Raw genomic sequence first — 15,724 nt, 5'->3', positions numbered from 1 at the left:
TTGGCGCAAAATTCGGAAGTAGCGCGTAAAATTTCTTGTAACTTATTGCACACAACACATAACGAAAATTATTACTCTAATTTCGTAATGTTATCGATATAATTTTTATTAGAAAAGGTGTAATCTTTCTGTTTGTTACTTTGCTACGAGAATATGATTTGGCTACTTCAGCACTACTTTAATGGCAGCATCCACAGTAAAATGGTTTTTGGGTTTGATCGCCGACCTAATAAAGAGAATATTTCCTTTTCTAAAGCTCCAGAGATGTGATCAAACAATGGATAGTAGCAGCATCGTGGTAAAGATTAAGTTTGTATCAATGCCAGGTGGAAGTCTTGTCCTCACACTGAATGTCAAGTACGAATGGTCTGTGAAGGAAGTGAAAGAGCATATTGCGTCACAGCTGGGCTTGCCTGTGGACGAAATAAAGGTCATATTTTCAGGCAAAGAACTTCATGACAACGACTTATTTAGGGTACGTGTGTTGGAACGTGAAATGTCCTTGGATTTGTCGTGTTTCTTACGCTTGGAGACCACTTAATTTCAATTTTTATCGTACTGAGTCTGTTCGGTTCTTCAGAGGCCCACTGAAATGAAAGTGATACAAGGAGTGAAACTGATTTTTTTTTTCCTGCATCCATTAGGACTGCGATGTGGGTCAGCACACCACACTTCATGCTGTCCGGTCGGCCACTGCTGCTGCCCCAGAGGTGACTGCTGAAATGCGTTGCCCGCTTAGCAAATCGGTTTTACGACTGCAGCTCACTGAAGAGGAGAAAAAGACACTCGGCAGCGATATAGGTACTCGGTACTCTGTTACTGCCCATAAAACAGCGTGCATTTCGATCTTTTTATTTTTCTGAATGAACGAGAAAGCTAGTATAACGTAAAACCTCGAGACTGGGGAAATGAAGGGACAGACACAGTGAAAAAATGGCTTGGAAGCAAGCGAGCTGGTGAAGATGATGCATAACGTAAAACGTCCCCAAGACTACGAGACTTCGTGTGGTGTCTGTCCCTTCGTGTTCCCTAGTCTCGGGGGGGGGGGGGGGGGGTTTATGTTGTGCATTGTCTTCACCCGCTCGCTTGCTTCCTAGCCATTTTTTCATTGAGAAAGATAGATTGCATTCTTTTTCCAACAAGCAGCGTGTTGCTATTGGACCACTCAGATTTAGCACTAGGAACGAGGCTTAGACGGAAATGCAGCTGATGCAGCAACGGTTGTCTTGCCTGCCGCAAGGCTTCTGCTATGGCGCACGGACATAACCAACAGCTTCGCCGTCTGTTAGTCTAACCAACCTAAGCTCACTTAGAAGTTTACAAATAACAGCATAATTCATTACTAGCGTACGCGCGACTTCCAGTTAGCCTTGTTCCCAGGAGTAGGGGCCGATGTGGGTATGGACCATTTCCATATTCACGTCGACCCTGATGGTGGAATGCCGAACGTCGTTTCTTTCCCTCAATAAACATGGTGACGCTTTTCGGACTGGCACGTTGCGTGGGGAAGTAGCAAGAGAAAATTGGAAGAAGAATGCGGAAAGAGTGAAAGCACATTGTACTCATTACCAGTACAAAGAGTTGTCAAATGTAGACCTCAAATGTCCGCGTAACATTGAAACCGATTACCTTCCCCCAATGAACATGACAGTCACCCACAGGTGGGTCCATAGTGATGTTTTCCACTAAAAAATGGCGGACGCAAGGGCTGGGCATGCGCATACGCTTACTCGGAAAAGGTCCATTGTTCTATTTCGATACACAGTGCATGGATTTTTTTTTTTTTTCTGTTTTCGTGTCTCAAAGTATGTTGTCTTTCTTTCCAAGTGAGTAATTACTCCCATTCTATAACCAAATTGCAGATATTTCAAAGGTGCACTTCTTCGTCTACTGTGGCAGCCCCTGCTCAAATGTTGTGCCTGCAAAACTACGTGTTCGTTGTTCTATGTGCAAGCAAGGAACACTTGTCGTTTCCCGGGTTAGTTGATCTTCCTCTTAAACAATGGTGGAACATATACATCCATTTATATCAAAGCATATAGTGTTACTTATGTACACAACAGAAGCTCCTGGCAGATGTAACAAACGCACGACCTGTAGCGTCGATGCTCGCCCACAGTGTGTGCTCAGAGCATTATCAGAAAATAAATGTAAGGCATGTACTACGGAGAATCACAAATCATCACAGTAGCTTACAACCAACTTACTTAGCTTTATGCATCAACATAACTTTCTTCCACAATAAATGCTTCCATGGATGTACATGTACGGCATCACTTACTGTGTGGAATCTTGCTGCGCATATCATAACATAAACTATACATGTACATAACGCTAGCCACTATGTCCTGTTGATGCCAACAATGGATTCATTTGCTCAATGCAACACAAATGCTATTGTCATACTGAGTGGGACTAACTGTTTTAAGGACCCAAGTTGCTGGGAAGATGTGCTCGAACAAGGCAAGATTAGCGGTACCTGTCAGCGAGAGGACTGTACAGGCAAAATGGCAGAATTCTTCTTCAAGTGCGCATCTCATCCTTCCACTTCTACTGAAGAGTCTAGCCTTGCCGTGTTACATCTCATCAAAAACAACTTCTTACATATCTCTTGCCTTTCTTGCACCGAGATCAGGTGAGAATAATTTGCAAAGGAATTATGGGCATTTACATTCTGGTCTCCTACAAAATAGTATGTCGGATATTTTTTACTCCTTTTCCAGTCAGATTGTACTGGTATTTCCCTGTGAGTCAGCCCATGTGATCTGCCTCGAGTGCTTCCAAGTTTACTGCAGAAGCAGGTTAGATGAAAGACGATTCATCCAGGACCCAAAACTAGGATACACGTTGCCTTGCCCAGGTACGACTGTGTTCCACACTTCTTGGATAAAGCCAGTCTTTTATGCTAACCGAATGTCTTGGCAATTCGAAATGTTTGAGATGGTATTTAAAATGGGTGTGTTTCTTTTCCTTTCTCTGTGCAGTGGGCTGTGAGAATTCACTTATCAAAGAGACTCACCATTTTCATTTGCTTGGCAGTGATCAGGTAAGACAATGTGGGCAGCACCCTCCCTAAAGCCTGTAATCCATGTAACTGTTATATAAGATTGTGTGCGTGCATGCACGCTTTCTCTCTCTCTCTCCCTCTCCTATTTTAACATACAAGTGTAGACAAACTTGTTAGTACAATGTCAAAAGTATTTGTCATGTTTTATTCCTTGATTGTTCCAAGAGGGATTTGCCAACATTGAAGCTACCCTGTATGAACACCTTCAGTGTAACGAACAAAAAACAAAACAATGTTCAAGACATTTAAAACATGCTACTATACGAAGAGCACAGCTACCGACTACACGCTACACAATTAAACAAGCATACACCTGTACCTGGAGTAGTGTCATACAATACTAGCATGAATGTATGCTTTCCATCCATCAAACTAAAGGTCTCCTATCTCATCCTACCTACATCGCCACCATATATTTCCACCTCTGTCTCTTCGTCCTGTGTTTCACGCGTTCATTTTGCAGTATCAACGATATCTGAGGTTTGGAGCTGAAGAGTCTTTGTTGCAATCAGGAGGGGTTCTGTGTCCCAGACCGGGATGTGGTGCAGGTATCCTTCCGGACCGAAACTGCAACAGAGTGATCTGCGGCGGTAGGATCGAAGGGCAAGGCTGCGGGGTGAGGTTCTGCCATGTCACAAATGATAGTTGTGTCTTTACTGATGTCTCTCCCTATAGTTTGTGTTCTGCAAGCAGTGTCTACAAGGGTACCACATAGGGCCATGCATTGAAGCTGAGCCTCTCACACCTTCAGCTCAGGTCTGTGAGGCATATATGTATTCTATTCTGCTACACACACATTGTATAGGAAAGATATGAGGGGTTTTTATTTATTTTTTAGATAAAGAAAATTATTACTACTTTTATTTACTTTTACTCCAGCCCAAATGGCCCTTGAGAAATGTACTTTTGCACAGATCTCTTTTTTTTTTTTTTTTTTACTTTTGAAGGACACGTCATACTTTATGCCCTTAATTGTATGGAGATTCCCCCTGTATGCATCAGATTAAATGGACTGTCCACTTCACTTGTTGAGTGCTAACCTCACTGTTTCAGTTCTGACATGGAAACAGATCTGTAACTTACATTAATGGCCAGACATAAGTCAGGGATAGAGCAGGCAAAGAGAACAAAGGAATCTACCGCACACAATAACTACATGTTTGAAGAAATTAGGGAGAAAACAAAAAGAGCGTGTTGCTTACAAGTAAAATGTTTGAAGAGTTCCTGCTTGGCCTTGCTGGTCATGCTTCTGCATCAATATCCTGTTACATATGCTGTCACATAATTACTGTCATAAGAACCAACCATGTAAAAAAAAATTGTAATAAAAAAAGTACACGAGGTGGTGAAAATGTAGTAACACTAAATACTGTTGACTGCGTGTCTCTACTTTCATCTTTCATCATCTTACATGGCGTATTTTTCTTTTACAACTTTTGGACATGGTTACTAGGACACCCTGTATAATGCATATTCCACAGATGAATTTTGTTTGCAGCCCAGGTATGAAGTTGATGAGGCTCAGGCGGACAGGTCTCGCTGGGAGTCTGCAAGTCGTCATACAATCTGGGGAATTTCCAAGCCTTGTCCCAAGTGTCGTACTCCGACAGAAAGAGATGGTAAATGATATTGTGTTGTCACATGTCGAGAAGTTTTCCATGTTCCTTTACAATGTGGTAAACTGCGGGCACCGCTTCTGCAAACGGTGCAGCACAAAAGTTATATAACCTCACAAGTGCACATTTGGACTTTGCTGTTTTCTTTCATGGAGCTCCCATACTATGAAGCCAGCAGAGGGGGAGGAATGGCTATAAGGCCCTGCGTTTTAGGGTAAAACACGTTTTTACCCCCCCGCTTTGCATCACTACCACTTAGGGGAAAACCCCCCAAAAAACGAAAACAAATCTTTGCAAAGTGCTGCCAATTCAGCCACCACTACGGGCACTGGGGAACACAAAGCATTGAAAATTCAGCACAGCTGTTCCACATCTTATGTCAACCTAAAATGCGAGAAGCGCTCGTTTTTTATTTTCCACACGAAAATCTGCTTTGCCACCCAATATCACGCAACGTTATCCTGTTTTACAGCTCCTGAAATATTAAAACCCAATTTTTATCCCCCCCCCCCCCCCCCAATTTTCAAAGTACATAAGACCTTATAACACAGGACCCTATGAATGTATCTTGTATATTATGTTGCTTTGCCTCAGCATTGCCTAAATTTATTACTCACAGTGAACTTAAAGATAGTGTGAATGGTGTGGCACAAGTTCCAATGAGCAATATGTCCATCCATGCATTTCTGCATAACAGAGACAGATTAAAGAAGAGGTGTGGGCATGACCATAACTGAGGAGCCTAATGGTTTTGAGACCATGGTATAGGTCCTTATTGGTATACTGGCTGCATACTATTGTGATCATACCCACCCAAGTCTTGCTGCGTAGTTTTGTAGAACCCAAAGGCCTCCTCTGCACTGCCGGGGAGTGCTCATATTGGGATTGTTTACTGTTCAAAGCTTGCTCTTGTGTTTGCTAAGAGTGTTTATGAATGTCGCTTTCTATTGCTTACAGGTGGCTGCATGCACATGGTGTGCACACGACCTCAGTGTGGGTATCACTGGTGCTGGATCTGCCAAGTAGAGTGGTCTCGTGAATGCCAAGGCGCACATTGGTTTGGATGAGGAGCTACGTTTCTGTGCATAGTGTATACACCTAATGTATAGTGTAGTATCATCGATTGTAAGTATGATGTTTGTAGATTTTCTGAATGATGAACGATGGGGGAAAAGAACACTGGAGAAAAAGGAATAGCAAGTAGTTATACAGGTCCATAGAATACCCCTTAATATAGAGACATCTCTATTTCATGGTCTTCAGTGTCCACGAACATGGAACAGAAGTACAGTACAGCTCACCCCTTTTTTTCTTGTCATGCTTGTCTTCGTTCGTATAGATAAGATAGTCTATATGAGCCCAGGAGTGCATGCATAGGGCCCCCATATTTCAGGAAAAAACAGAAAATGAACATGGCAAAGTGCCAATTCAGCCACCAATACAGGCACTGGAGAACACTAAGCACAGCTGTTCCATATCTTGTGTTAATTAAAATGTAACGAGTGTTTTTTTTTTTTGTTTTTTTTTTCACACAAAAATCTTACTTTCCACCCGATATCACCCGTTTTTTTCCCGGCTCCTGAAATAAATCCGCGATTTTTACCCCTTCTCCCACATTTTCAAAAAACACAGGGCCCTATGCACGCATCATTCCTCCTGGGATGGTATTTTACGATATGGACAATGGTTGCGCTTGGATGGGAAAACGCAACAGTTTTCAGCGCTTAAATTAAAGGATGTAACTTGATGATTTTCAGTGCTCCTTATTTTGTGTGCTTTCTGAAGTAGCTAGTTAGTGACAACACAATGCTGCAGGCCCTGCAGATCTATTTTTTGAGAAGTGCTGTTGGTATGTAATGGCTATGTTGTGTCTCAAACATTCATGTGGAAGCTGCTCTAAGCAGTGAGAAAGTGTGATGGAATGAATATAAGATGGCAGTGGTAACACTTTTCTCCCACCATTGTGAACAGCAGTAGCATGAAGTAATTGCATTCCTCGAGAAAAAATACGGGGAAATGGAAGATGATTACATATCTGTAAGGTACTCTAGTTAACCTGTGAGCATTTTTAAGCTCATAGAAGTTTGCTATGCACACGAAGATCATCACTATAGTGCACAAACTAGCAGTCCCAAGTAAAATTTGCAGAGATATGTGGTGATAGTTTCGGTTTTCATCAACGTACAGAATGTTTGCAACTGTGTGTAACTCTTCCGTAAATTGCTCAAAATTGGATTCTTGCTGTCATTTTAAAACATGGTTAAACCTTTGGCCACATAGTGTGCACATGTTCTGGTAATTCGGGTGTAAGACAACAGGACACTCGTAAATAAATCCTAAGCATGAACAGCTGGTGAGGTACCATTGCTGCATTCCAGTTTACAGAATACAAAGATACTCGAGATGCATCAAGGGATGCTTGGTTTGTGCGTTGCCCCATAAGTTACGGGATGTCACGTGTATTCTACTTGAGAATATTATCAACATGTACAGATATGTGTAGTAGAGTACTGTACAGTACAGTGTGGTTCATCGTAGACAAGCTTGTTCGGATGGAAGCGTGCCACAATATGCAAGTAGGTGTTGTATCGAGGCATGCAATGTTGAAATGAATATGTATTTGGAAAGGATGCATCTGACTGGTTTGTACTGTTTGGGACACAGTTGTCTAAAGTCTCCAGCCCGTGGCGGAGCGATCCCCTATCGGCGATGTCACGCATGAAGAAACTATACCAATACCCTCCCCGAGGGGAGGTCGCGCTCATCTGCTCTCCCTAGCAGACGACGCTGAGTAATGCGATGGTACTCTCTCCCGACAGGTGGCGCTGCGTGGCCTTACCTCAGAGACTGTAATGGTATAGTTCCTTCGTGCGCGACATCGCTGATAGGGGACTGCTCAGCCACGGCTGGTGATTTAGACAACCGTGTCCCAACAACAAAGGCCGAAACTGTTCACACAGTATCCCGTAGCTGGAGGGGACTTCAAAAACCGGAGCAACTCCACCACCTTTTCTGTATAAGAATAAAGAAACGTTCTGCGTTTGAGTCTAACATTTAGTACGAGACAGCCAGTCATTTTGAACAGCACAACACATAACTTACACGCTGTTGTCCGTGGATACTTGAATCAATCGCACTTTATTAATGGCAAATGTTCAGAAACCATGGAAGGACTTTTTGGTGTTCTAACTCTGTTGAGACCATCACTAGTTATACCACATACTTGTGATGTGTGCATGCTCTTGGTGCAACACATCAGGAGGAATCTGGAGAGAGTTCCACGTCGCACTAACAGTGTTCGCTCTAGTCTTCCAAGGTGGGTAGTGGGGCTGGCCACGAAATGTCTGGCTTCTACAGCTGGGGTCATCCTGTGCCATTCTTGGCAGGGCTGGATTAGTTTTAGGAGATGGATCAACTTCGTCACTGTTACTCACATCCTTGGAGGACTCTGATGTGACTTGTGCATTTGCTTCTGGTTCACCCCATCTGCTGGTATTCTGAAACAGTAACGCGGAAGCTGTTAATTCAAAGTGACCCTTATGGGCACAGTGAAAGCAACTTCAATGTGACTAAGTGTGTGAGCTAATAGTTATCAAAAATACTGGATTGGAAATACAGCCTCCTAAATGTAAATGTCATATAATAAATGAAGCTGACTTGATTTGGGACAGCTTACCCATACTCAACTCTGTGCCATAATGACGCTCTGCCATATTATAACATAATAGCACCCCCAATCCCATGATATAGAAACAATCAGCCCAGTAATAATGCAATACAATTCGCTGTCAGGAACAGCCATGTTCAGTCACTAAAAGAATGCATACATCTGAATGTATAAGTGATGTGAAGACCTGAGAAAGCTCATACACAATGACAATGCAACATAGCTACCTCAACATGAGTAACGGCACATTGCAAAGCATGCTTCTCTGCCTTCAAGTCCATTTGCTTCACAGTGTCTGCAACCGATCTCATGAGATGCTTCAGCACCCAGCTATCGGTGACAGAGAGCTCTGCGGGTATCTGATCTCGCATTACATCTGCCAAGTAGCGGTACAGCTCCCCAAAGTTTGGCTCCAGGTCATGGGTTGGTTGTGGAAAATCCTTCTCCGTGCATCCAGCTACTATCTGTAATGCAGAGTGTTCTACTCATTAGCATTTTTTACACAAAGGAGTCACGCACGCATCTACCCAGGAACTGTGAATAGGTTCTCAAGTAACCGTGAACAGGTGAGGTGGCAGGACAAGAAGGGTATATACGTACTAAGCATCCACCCAAGAAAAAAAACGCTTGCTCCTAAGGCTCCCCAAGCCTGATAATACTCTGCTAGATCCAACCTCCGCCGTGGTTATCTGCAACCGCATGTCATTTACTGCTAGCGTGTCACTCCGAGGAAGGAATGCGGCGGAGCGTGCTCCGTAAATTTTTGTCCAGTACTGTAGAATGTCAACGCCAACGTCAAATGCTGTATTATTTTTCTAGCCTTTGTTGATCCATGAGGCAATGCTACTTCAGTTGTAAAAAAAAGGCTCAATTATCAGCGCATGAACATATAGGGGAAGTCACAGTACCTCAGTGAGGATCTGGGCTCTGTCAGTGGTTCTCAATTTTTGATCTTTTGCCCTGTGCATGTACTTTTGCCAGTTGTGCAAGTATGTGTGAACGGGGTCGGTCTTTGCTTTGTTTTTGGCAAGTCGCAGCTGACTTCGTCGTTGATCCAAGAAGCCCCTAGAAAGAACATATCACACATAAAACTGGTTTGAAATATTTCCAAAGCAAGTCTATTCAAGTCAGTATTCTGAGCACTGCTACGATATTACAAAAACATGGAATGGAATGGACCATCAGAACCAAATAGCCCAACGGAAAGCTTCGTTCCAAAGTAGGCATACCATAGCTTTGCATTACAGCAACAAGTTGTGTGGGTGTGCAATTCGTGTGCAAAATGCAATACGAGTGACAGCTGGTTATCTCTCTCTGTTTCTCTCTCTCGCTCACACACACACACAGACAGGCAGAGAACTATCAGTAGTTTAACCTGAAAACTATAGTATGCCTATCTTTGACAAAAAATGTGTCCAAGCCATTAATCTCTAATACAACATTTAGATGACGCTGAGTACATCGAGATTTCTTTAGGCACTTTTATGTATAACATCAAAGAACACACTTAAATCCACCTCAGTGCCGATCTCATTGCACCAACAGCAAGGACAGGCCGAGTCATGCACCTTTTTGATGCATCCCTGCTGGGAGAATCATGTCACTTCTGGTGTAGTAAGAAATGTGACATTACAAAAATTGTATTCCTTAATAAAATTTCTTAAGATTCCTTAAAATTCCTAAAATTCTACACAACATTCCGTTTACCATTGCTAGCTTTTTGGCAATAAAACTGCAGTGCAAGTTCCACGTCAAATATTCTGAAAATACAACTCCCAATGTCCTAAATGTGTCGATTGAGAGTTCACTCTGATAAGTATTTCATCTAGCTTCCCAAATCAAAATGTCTACTAATATCAACAACGTCACCCAATGTTTTTACGTCACTGCATCATGTAGTTCTAATGATCATTCCATGTACAGATACATACTTGACTGCCACAACATCCTTTGTGCCCACTTCTGCTGCGAGCCTTTCTATATCAGCAGTTCCATATCTTTTTAAAGCTCTCAAAAGTCTTTCTTTTTCTCTGCAAGATAGAAAATTAGTTCAGTGTAGCATCCACTAGCGTAATAGTGATTGCAAAATGAGTACAGTACAATAGCTTCTTAAGGAGGAGCATGCAAGTGACCCCCAAAGTATCCTTTGTTTCTCGCTGCCACGTGTTCTGCAACAAATAAAATGAGCTCCTGCGAAAGAACGATGAGCACAGAAGACCCACAGAGCACACACAAGGCTGTGTTCGACACACCTTTAGAAAATCCTCTTCTCGTGCAAAGAGCGCATCACCAAACGTGAAAACGTCGTGACGTATCATGGGCCCCGGCACGCGACCGGTGACGTAAGGCATGTATAAGCCACGACCTACTACACTATAACAACCATGTCATAATCGTCAACCCCTATGAGGAGCCCGTCCACACGATCCACTAGGGGCGCTACTCATCGGCCCGCGAGATCAACGTCACGATTGGACAATGGAAACTTGAATTTGAACGCGCAGAAGTGGACGTATGACTACCGCAGCAGACGACAGCAACAGCTCCTATGAAAACGTGTAGAACGATGGTGATAACTAGGGTTCGTGGTTTTCGGCATTTTCCGAAAAATGCCGGAAAACACCCCCCGAATGATTTTTTTCAGATTCGCAATATTCCGAAAAATTCCGAATTTCTCGTATCCTGACAGCTGCCATTCCTGGAACGGCAAAGAGAAATCCCCTTGGAATCTCCCTTTGTCGACTATTTCTCAAGCGTGGCATTATCTTCGGGCTGTGCTCTTGTTTCGGTTTGCGTTTGTGTGTGTCGGTCGGTGTGTGTTTGTGCGGTCGGTGACCGCCTTTTGGCAGCAGACGTACTTAGTGACACACCTACCTTTAGTGAATTTACTATTCAGAACCTTTATGGTATGTTGTTGTCGGGTTAAAAAGAGATCACGAGTGTACGGAGCTCCCAAACAGTTTCAAAAGCCAATCGCTCATCCCCTGCCCTAGCCTTCTAGTTAATTTTTGTGTTTTTTCTATTCCTCTATCTACTCCCCTCCAGTTACTAGTTGGAGTGACCCCTGTTTCCGTTCCTGAGGCACTTCAAGGCACTTCACTGTATGAGGACTTATTCTTATTTGTTCTACGAGATGAATCTCGTATGGATGATATAAAGCGCGAGTTTTTCGAATATGCTGTATGCCCTTCCCCTCAGGTGGATATATCTGCTATTCAGTTTTGGACGACCCGTTCCAGCACATGGCCTTTGTTACCCCATTCTCCAAGGTCGAAAATAAAGTTGTTGTTTGGCCTTTGTTATCGCAGTGCGCCTCAAGCATACTGGCTATTCCTGTTTCTAGCACTAATGTTGAGCGCGCGTTCTCTAAACTGCGTGTTATTAATCGCAAGGAGCGAGCCGCTATGACAGATGCGAGCATGATGATGTGCGCTTGCATCTATCACAACAAGAGGCAGTCTCCTTGTTTGCTAGTTTGGCACAGGCAATAAAAGACATTGGTAATGAAGCCATGAATCGATTCACTTCTTTTCGGTTCGTTGTCACTTCACGCGCAAAATAGGCTTTCCTTCATGCGAAATAAATAGATGCCCGTATTCGGGCATTTATTTTTTGGGCGGAATATAGATGCCGAAAAAATCCGATTTATAGTCCCCCATATAAATGCCGATAAACAGCCCCCGAATTGGGTTGAAAATAAATGCCGAAAACCACAAACCCTAGTGATAACCAACTTTAGAAAGAAGCCTCTCTCATGGGACATCCACCGCTTGTACAAGAATACTAAGAAAAGCCGAAGTACGAAGTGTCGCAGAAATTGAGGAAGCAATAACCGGGCCGAAGGGTATTGCCACCGCTAGCTTCCAAATGCGGCGCTAGGAATGGGTGCCTATGACATGGTCTTGGTATAAGCGGCACATGAGCTGAGAAGAAATAAAACAAAGATTAAAGGCACAGAGCAGTTTCTACGTCACGCGAGAATCGTCTCTGTCGTCCGCGGCCTACCTTCTCCAACTCGTTTTGGAAAGTCGATGGCGCAGCGACTATACGCTGCAGAGCGAAAATATTTTGAATGGTGACTCGCTCGTGGTGGACAGCCTCACAAACGAGACGCGGTTCTGAGCTACATTAAATGTCGCTTCCATGCTCCTTTAAAAGGAGACTCTGCAGCAATACAAATAAAAATTAGGCGAACGTACTACCAAACACAAACCACCCCTTCGATACCTCATACAGCCTTTGTGTTCATTTTGTGCAAGTCATTAATTTGTCTTCGATGACGACAGCAAATCAAAACCGAAACGTGTAGAAGGGAAACTGGAGTGCCCTACTGTGGCGATTCATCAGGAAGAGGATAATGTAACGTCACCCTGCCGTCCGCTTGGAGTCCTGCATTGTCGCTTGGATTTTTAGCAAAACAAAGGGATGCTTGAATTAGTTGCCCTTTCTGTCGTATGGCGAGATCCGTTACCACAATCACTTATGCAACGTACTGACCCAATAATTACGCTGTCAATTCAAACAGGACAGAAGCAAAAGTGCTTTAGAAAAGCTAGTTTTCTTCCAAAACATGGGGAAAACAAAAGCAGTGCTAGGAAAAGCTCCCTAGTCACACAAGGTCCAGCAATGCTTTCAGAAACCTCTTGCTTCAGATATGTGGCACCAGAGCCATCGCGAGGCGAGTTTGCGCCTGGGGCAGAGCAAATCTGAAGCGCCCCACCCCCACCCCATTGCCGCCACAAGGTCTGTAAACGAAGAAAAGAAAACGCTTATTTGCACTGCCGAGACTGTAAAATTCAAATCCTCCTCATTTCCGCTTTATACCGTCCAACTATCCTGCAAGGGCCTGCCGTTCGGCGCTCTCTCTGGCGAGGGCGCCCGGAGCGGTCGCCCCTCTCGCACCCCCGTCGCTACGGCTCTGGGTGGCACTCCAGCTTCGTAATGAATTCGTTTGAATACGATCTGCACAGCTTTGGAGGGAGATATTTCGTGCACATTTTTGACAGCCGAAAAGTTACAGATACGGTTGTGCTAAGATATACGACAACCATTGTCACGATATTGTGCAGGCACTAAAAAGCTACAAAAAGCATTCTACCATGCCACCAGCAGTGCAATGCAGAACTGATCCCTGTCAGAAACAGATACACACAGTCGATCCCCCGTTTCTCCAGATCTTGCGCTACCTGGACAGGAAACATGAGGACAGATTTTGGTACACACAGTTTGCCTTCATTTATCCAGGCTTCAGTTCCTGGATCTGGACAGACATTTCCAGGAACAACCGAGGAAAGTATCCAACAACTGCCTTCACCTATCTAGTCTCTAGTAGCAACTTGGTGACAGGGTACAAGTTGCTTAGACACACCGTCTTCCGGGAGGGACGTTAAATACGGGGTGCCGGGTGGTGAGCTTTCATCGCACATTAAAGAACTCTAAGGAGGGCAAAAGCAATCCACAGACCGACCGCTGTGGCGTCTCTCGTGATCTCAGTTGTCTCGCGACGTAAACCCCCAATTATTGATTAATTAATCTCTAGTCAGAAAGAACGTGCGGCATACATTTCGTCAAACGGAAGCAAGAACGTTGAGGAATTTTCCCCTTGACCCACCTTGAGGAATTCATTCATTCGTTTCATTATGGGAAATTTAAGGAGTAGTCAGCCTAGACAAGCTGGCTTGCCACTCTGAGCTACCTGACAACTAACCTTGACCATTGTACCCGTGCACTGCTCACTGGCCAGTCCAGTGCACTGCAGGTAATCAACTGAATTATCCAATTATTATATTTTTTAAAATAAATGTTAATTTGCATTCTGCAACAAGAGAGCTACAGCTATGAGCAACACCAGTTTGGGGAATGTCAGTGTTGACTAGAATGGTGACACCTGCACCACAATTAGGTATAACGGTGTCATTACTGTTGTCCACTGATGATCAGTATGAATCTGACGAAAGTGAGGAACCCAGTTGTGAGAATAGACAGAAAAACTTTGACATTATTTCAGGAATATGTCATGTTTGACAAGTTAACATCTGAGAAAGTATAAAGCATCCCAAGAATGAATCGGCTAAAACCTCTTTTGTGCTTGTAAGGACAGAAGCGTTTCGTATTGCCATACGCCTTTTCGCGAACTCGGCAGGATGCTTCAATTATCAGTGTTATCTTGTTATGGGGATACACACTAGAGCACTGTACGGGCCTAATTTTCAGGCCCGTGCCCGACCCACACCCAGCTCGATGTCTTCTATATATTTCCAGCCCGGCCCAGCCCGTACCAGACTGTTTCCATGCACAGGCCCGGTCCCAGCCCGCCTCTGCTCTATGTGTTCTCGAGGCCCGGAAGCGTATTTAGATTTACTAAAGAGTACAGCGCAGAGAGGAAAAGGACCCAGCTAATTGGTGGAGAGTGAGGAGGTACACTCGAACGGCGCGGCTGTGTTTCTCTGCCGTCAAGCCGCTCTGTGCTTAGTGGTTGCTTACTTGGGAAGGCAGCACACAGCGGCGCATGGGCGATATGTATGTACCCTGTGGTTCAAGAGAGACTCATCTCTGCTCTATTGTGCATGCACCAGAGTTAGTTCCCCTTTCTCGAACTCTCACACGAACGAAATATGTCAGAACACCTAACCTAACTGACCCTCGTGCCGGCCTCAGCGCGCCCGCCACACCAATCGTCCCCAAATGTGTATGAGTGCATGTGTGAAATCCAATCCCATTACACGAAATAAGCATGATCACATTTAAAAATGTGATAGTTCTCAGATGAGAATACCATAATATCTCCAATGGAATACTCAATGGAAAAAAAAAATGTGACATGAAAATTCTGCTGTCCACTCTCGTGAAATATGTTCGCGTACATACCACACCATGGCCGGCGTTGTCAAGCCCGTACCCGGCCCGCATAAAAAACGCAAAACCCGGGGCCGTGCAGTGCTCTAATACAAACACTAGACTACACAATGAAGTTGTCGCCCTGTAATGTTCCCAACACTGTGTTTCACCCTACCACTTTTGCGTGTCATCATCCAACATCTGAACAATGAAGTAATTTTAGTATTGTTTCATAAGAAACCACAGAGTTTGACACTACATCTCTTGCTATTCCAACGAAAATAATAAAAGCCGTACTTAATTCCCCATATCACGCTGCCGCCTCCAATAACAGCAGAGTGCTTCACAACAGCGTATTTCGGACGCATGATTAACGCTGTAGCCTAAGCAGCAGCATCAGTCTGCACAGCGCAGACCACCGAGATCTGACAGGAACAACTACCGCAACTACCATACAACGACAACCACCTCCCCGCCACTGCCACTCCGCGATCGCAGCCAGCGCCGCGTTCGTCCCATTCGTTCATTTCCTTTTCA

The 15,724-nt window shown here is 44.1% G+C and overlaps 2 protein-coding genes across 2 annotated transcripts; one reads left to right on the top strand and one right to left on the bottom strand.

The window, feature by feature from the left end:
* Nucleotides 1-190: 190 nt before the first annotated feature.
* LOC135401006 (E3 ubiquitin-protein ligase parkin-like) lies at nt 191-7,728 on the top strand. Its single transcript, XM_064633093.1, has 10 exons — nt 191-475; nt 645-801; nt 1,863-1,978; nt 2,430-2,635; nt 2,724-2,860; nt 2,985-3,046; nt 3,531-3,683; nt 3,743-3,823; nt 4,566-4,686; nt 5,641-7,728. The coding sequence occupies exons 1-10, from the start codon at nt 278-280 to the stop codon at nt 5,748-5,750; spliced, it is 1,341 nt and encodes a 446-aa protein (XP_064489163.1). The 5' UTR covers nt 191-277; the 3' UTR covers nt 5,751-7,728.
* Nucleotides 7,729-7,802: 74 nt separating this feature from the next.
* Nucleotides 7,803-15,703, bottom strand: LOC135401007 (uncharacterized). The gene is made up of 5 exons (XM_064633094.1): nt 15,485-15,703; nt 10,282-10,380; nt 9,259-9,415; nt 8,578-8,814; nt 7,803-8,180 (listed from the first exon to the last, which is right to left on the bottom strand). Exons 1-5 carry the CDS (start codon nt 15,553-15,555, stop codon nt 7,890-7,892), a joined length of 855 nt encoding a protein of 284 aa, XP_064489164.1. The 5' UTR covers nt 15,556-15,703; the 3' UTR covers nt 7,803-7,889.
* Nucleotides 15,704-15,724: the final 21 nt, after the last annotated feature.

Source organism: Ornithodoros turicata, chromosome 7 (assembly GCF_037126465.1).
Source record: "Ornithodoros turicata isolate Travis chromosome 7, ASM3712646v1, whole genome shotgun sequence".
NCBI lineage: Eukaryota > Metazoa > Arthropoda > Arachnida > Ixodida > Argasidae > Ornithodoros > Ornithodoros turicata.
This window is presented reverse-complemented; position numbering and strand designations above follow the sequence as displayed.

Bases quoted from the DNA above. Each gene is read 5' to 3' on its own strand.
- LOC135401006 (XM_064633093.1), top strand. From the start codon at position 278: ATGGATAGTAGCAGCATCGTGGTAAAGATTAAGTTTGTATCAATGCCA. The intron at 802-1,862 runs GTACTCGGTACT...ACCAAATTGCAG, and splicing joins GACACTCGGCAGCGATATAG to ATATTTCAAAGGTGCACTTC. The intron at 1,979-2,429 runs GTTAGTTGATCT...AACTGTTTTAAG, and splicing joins GAACACTTGTCGTTTCCCGG to GACCCAAGTTGCTGGGAAGA.
- LOC135401007 (XM_064633094.1), bottom strand. From the start codon at position 15,555: ATGCGTCCGAAATACGCTGTTGTGAAGCACTCTGCTGTTATTGGAGGC. The intron at 9,416-10,281 runs GTATGTATCTGT...TGTTCTTTCTAG, and splicing joins AAGGATGTTGTGGCAGTCAA to GGGCTTCTTGGATCAACGAC. The intron at 8,815-9,258 runs GTACTGTGACTT...TCTGCATTACAG, and splicing joins GAGCCCAGATCCTCACTGAG to ATAGTAGCTGGATGCACGGA.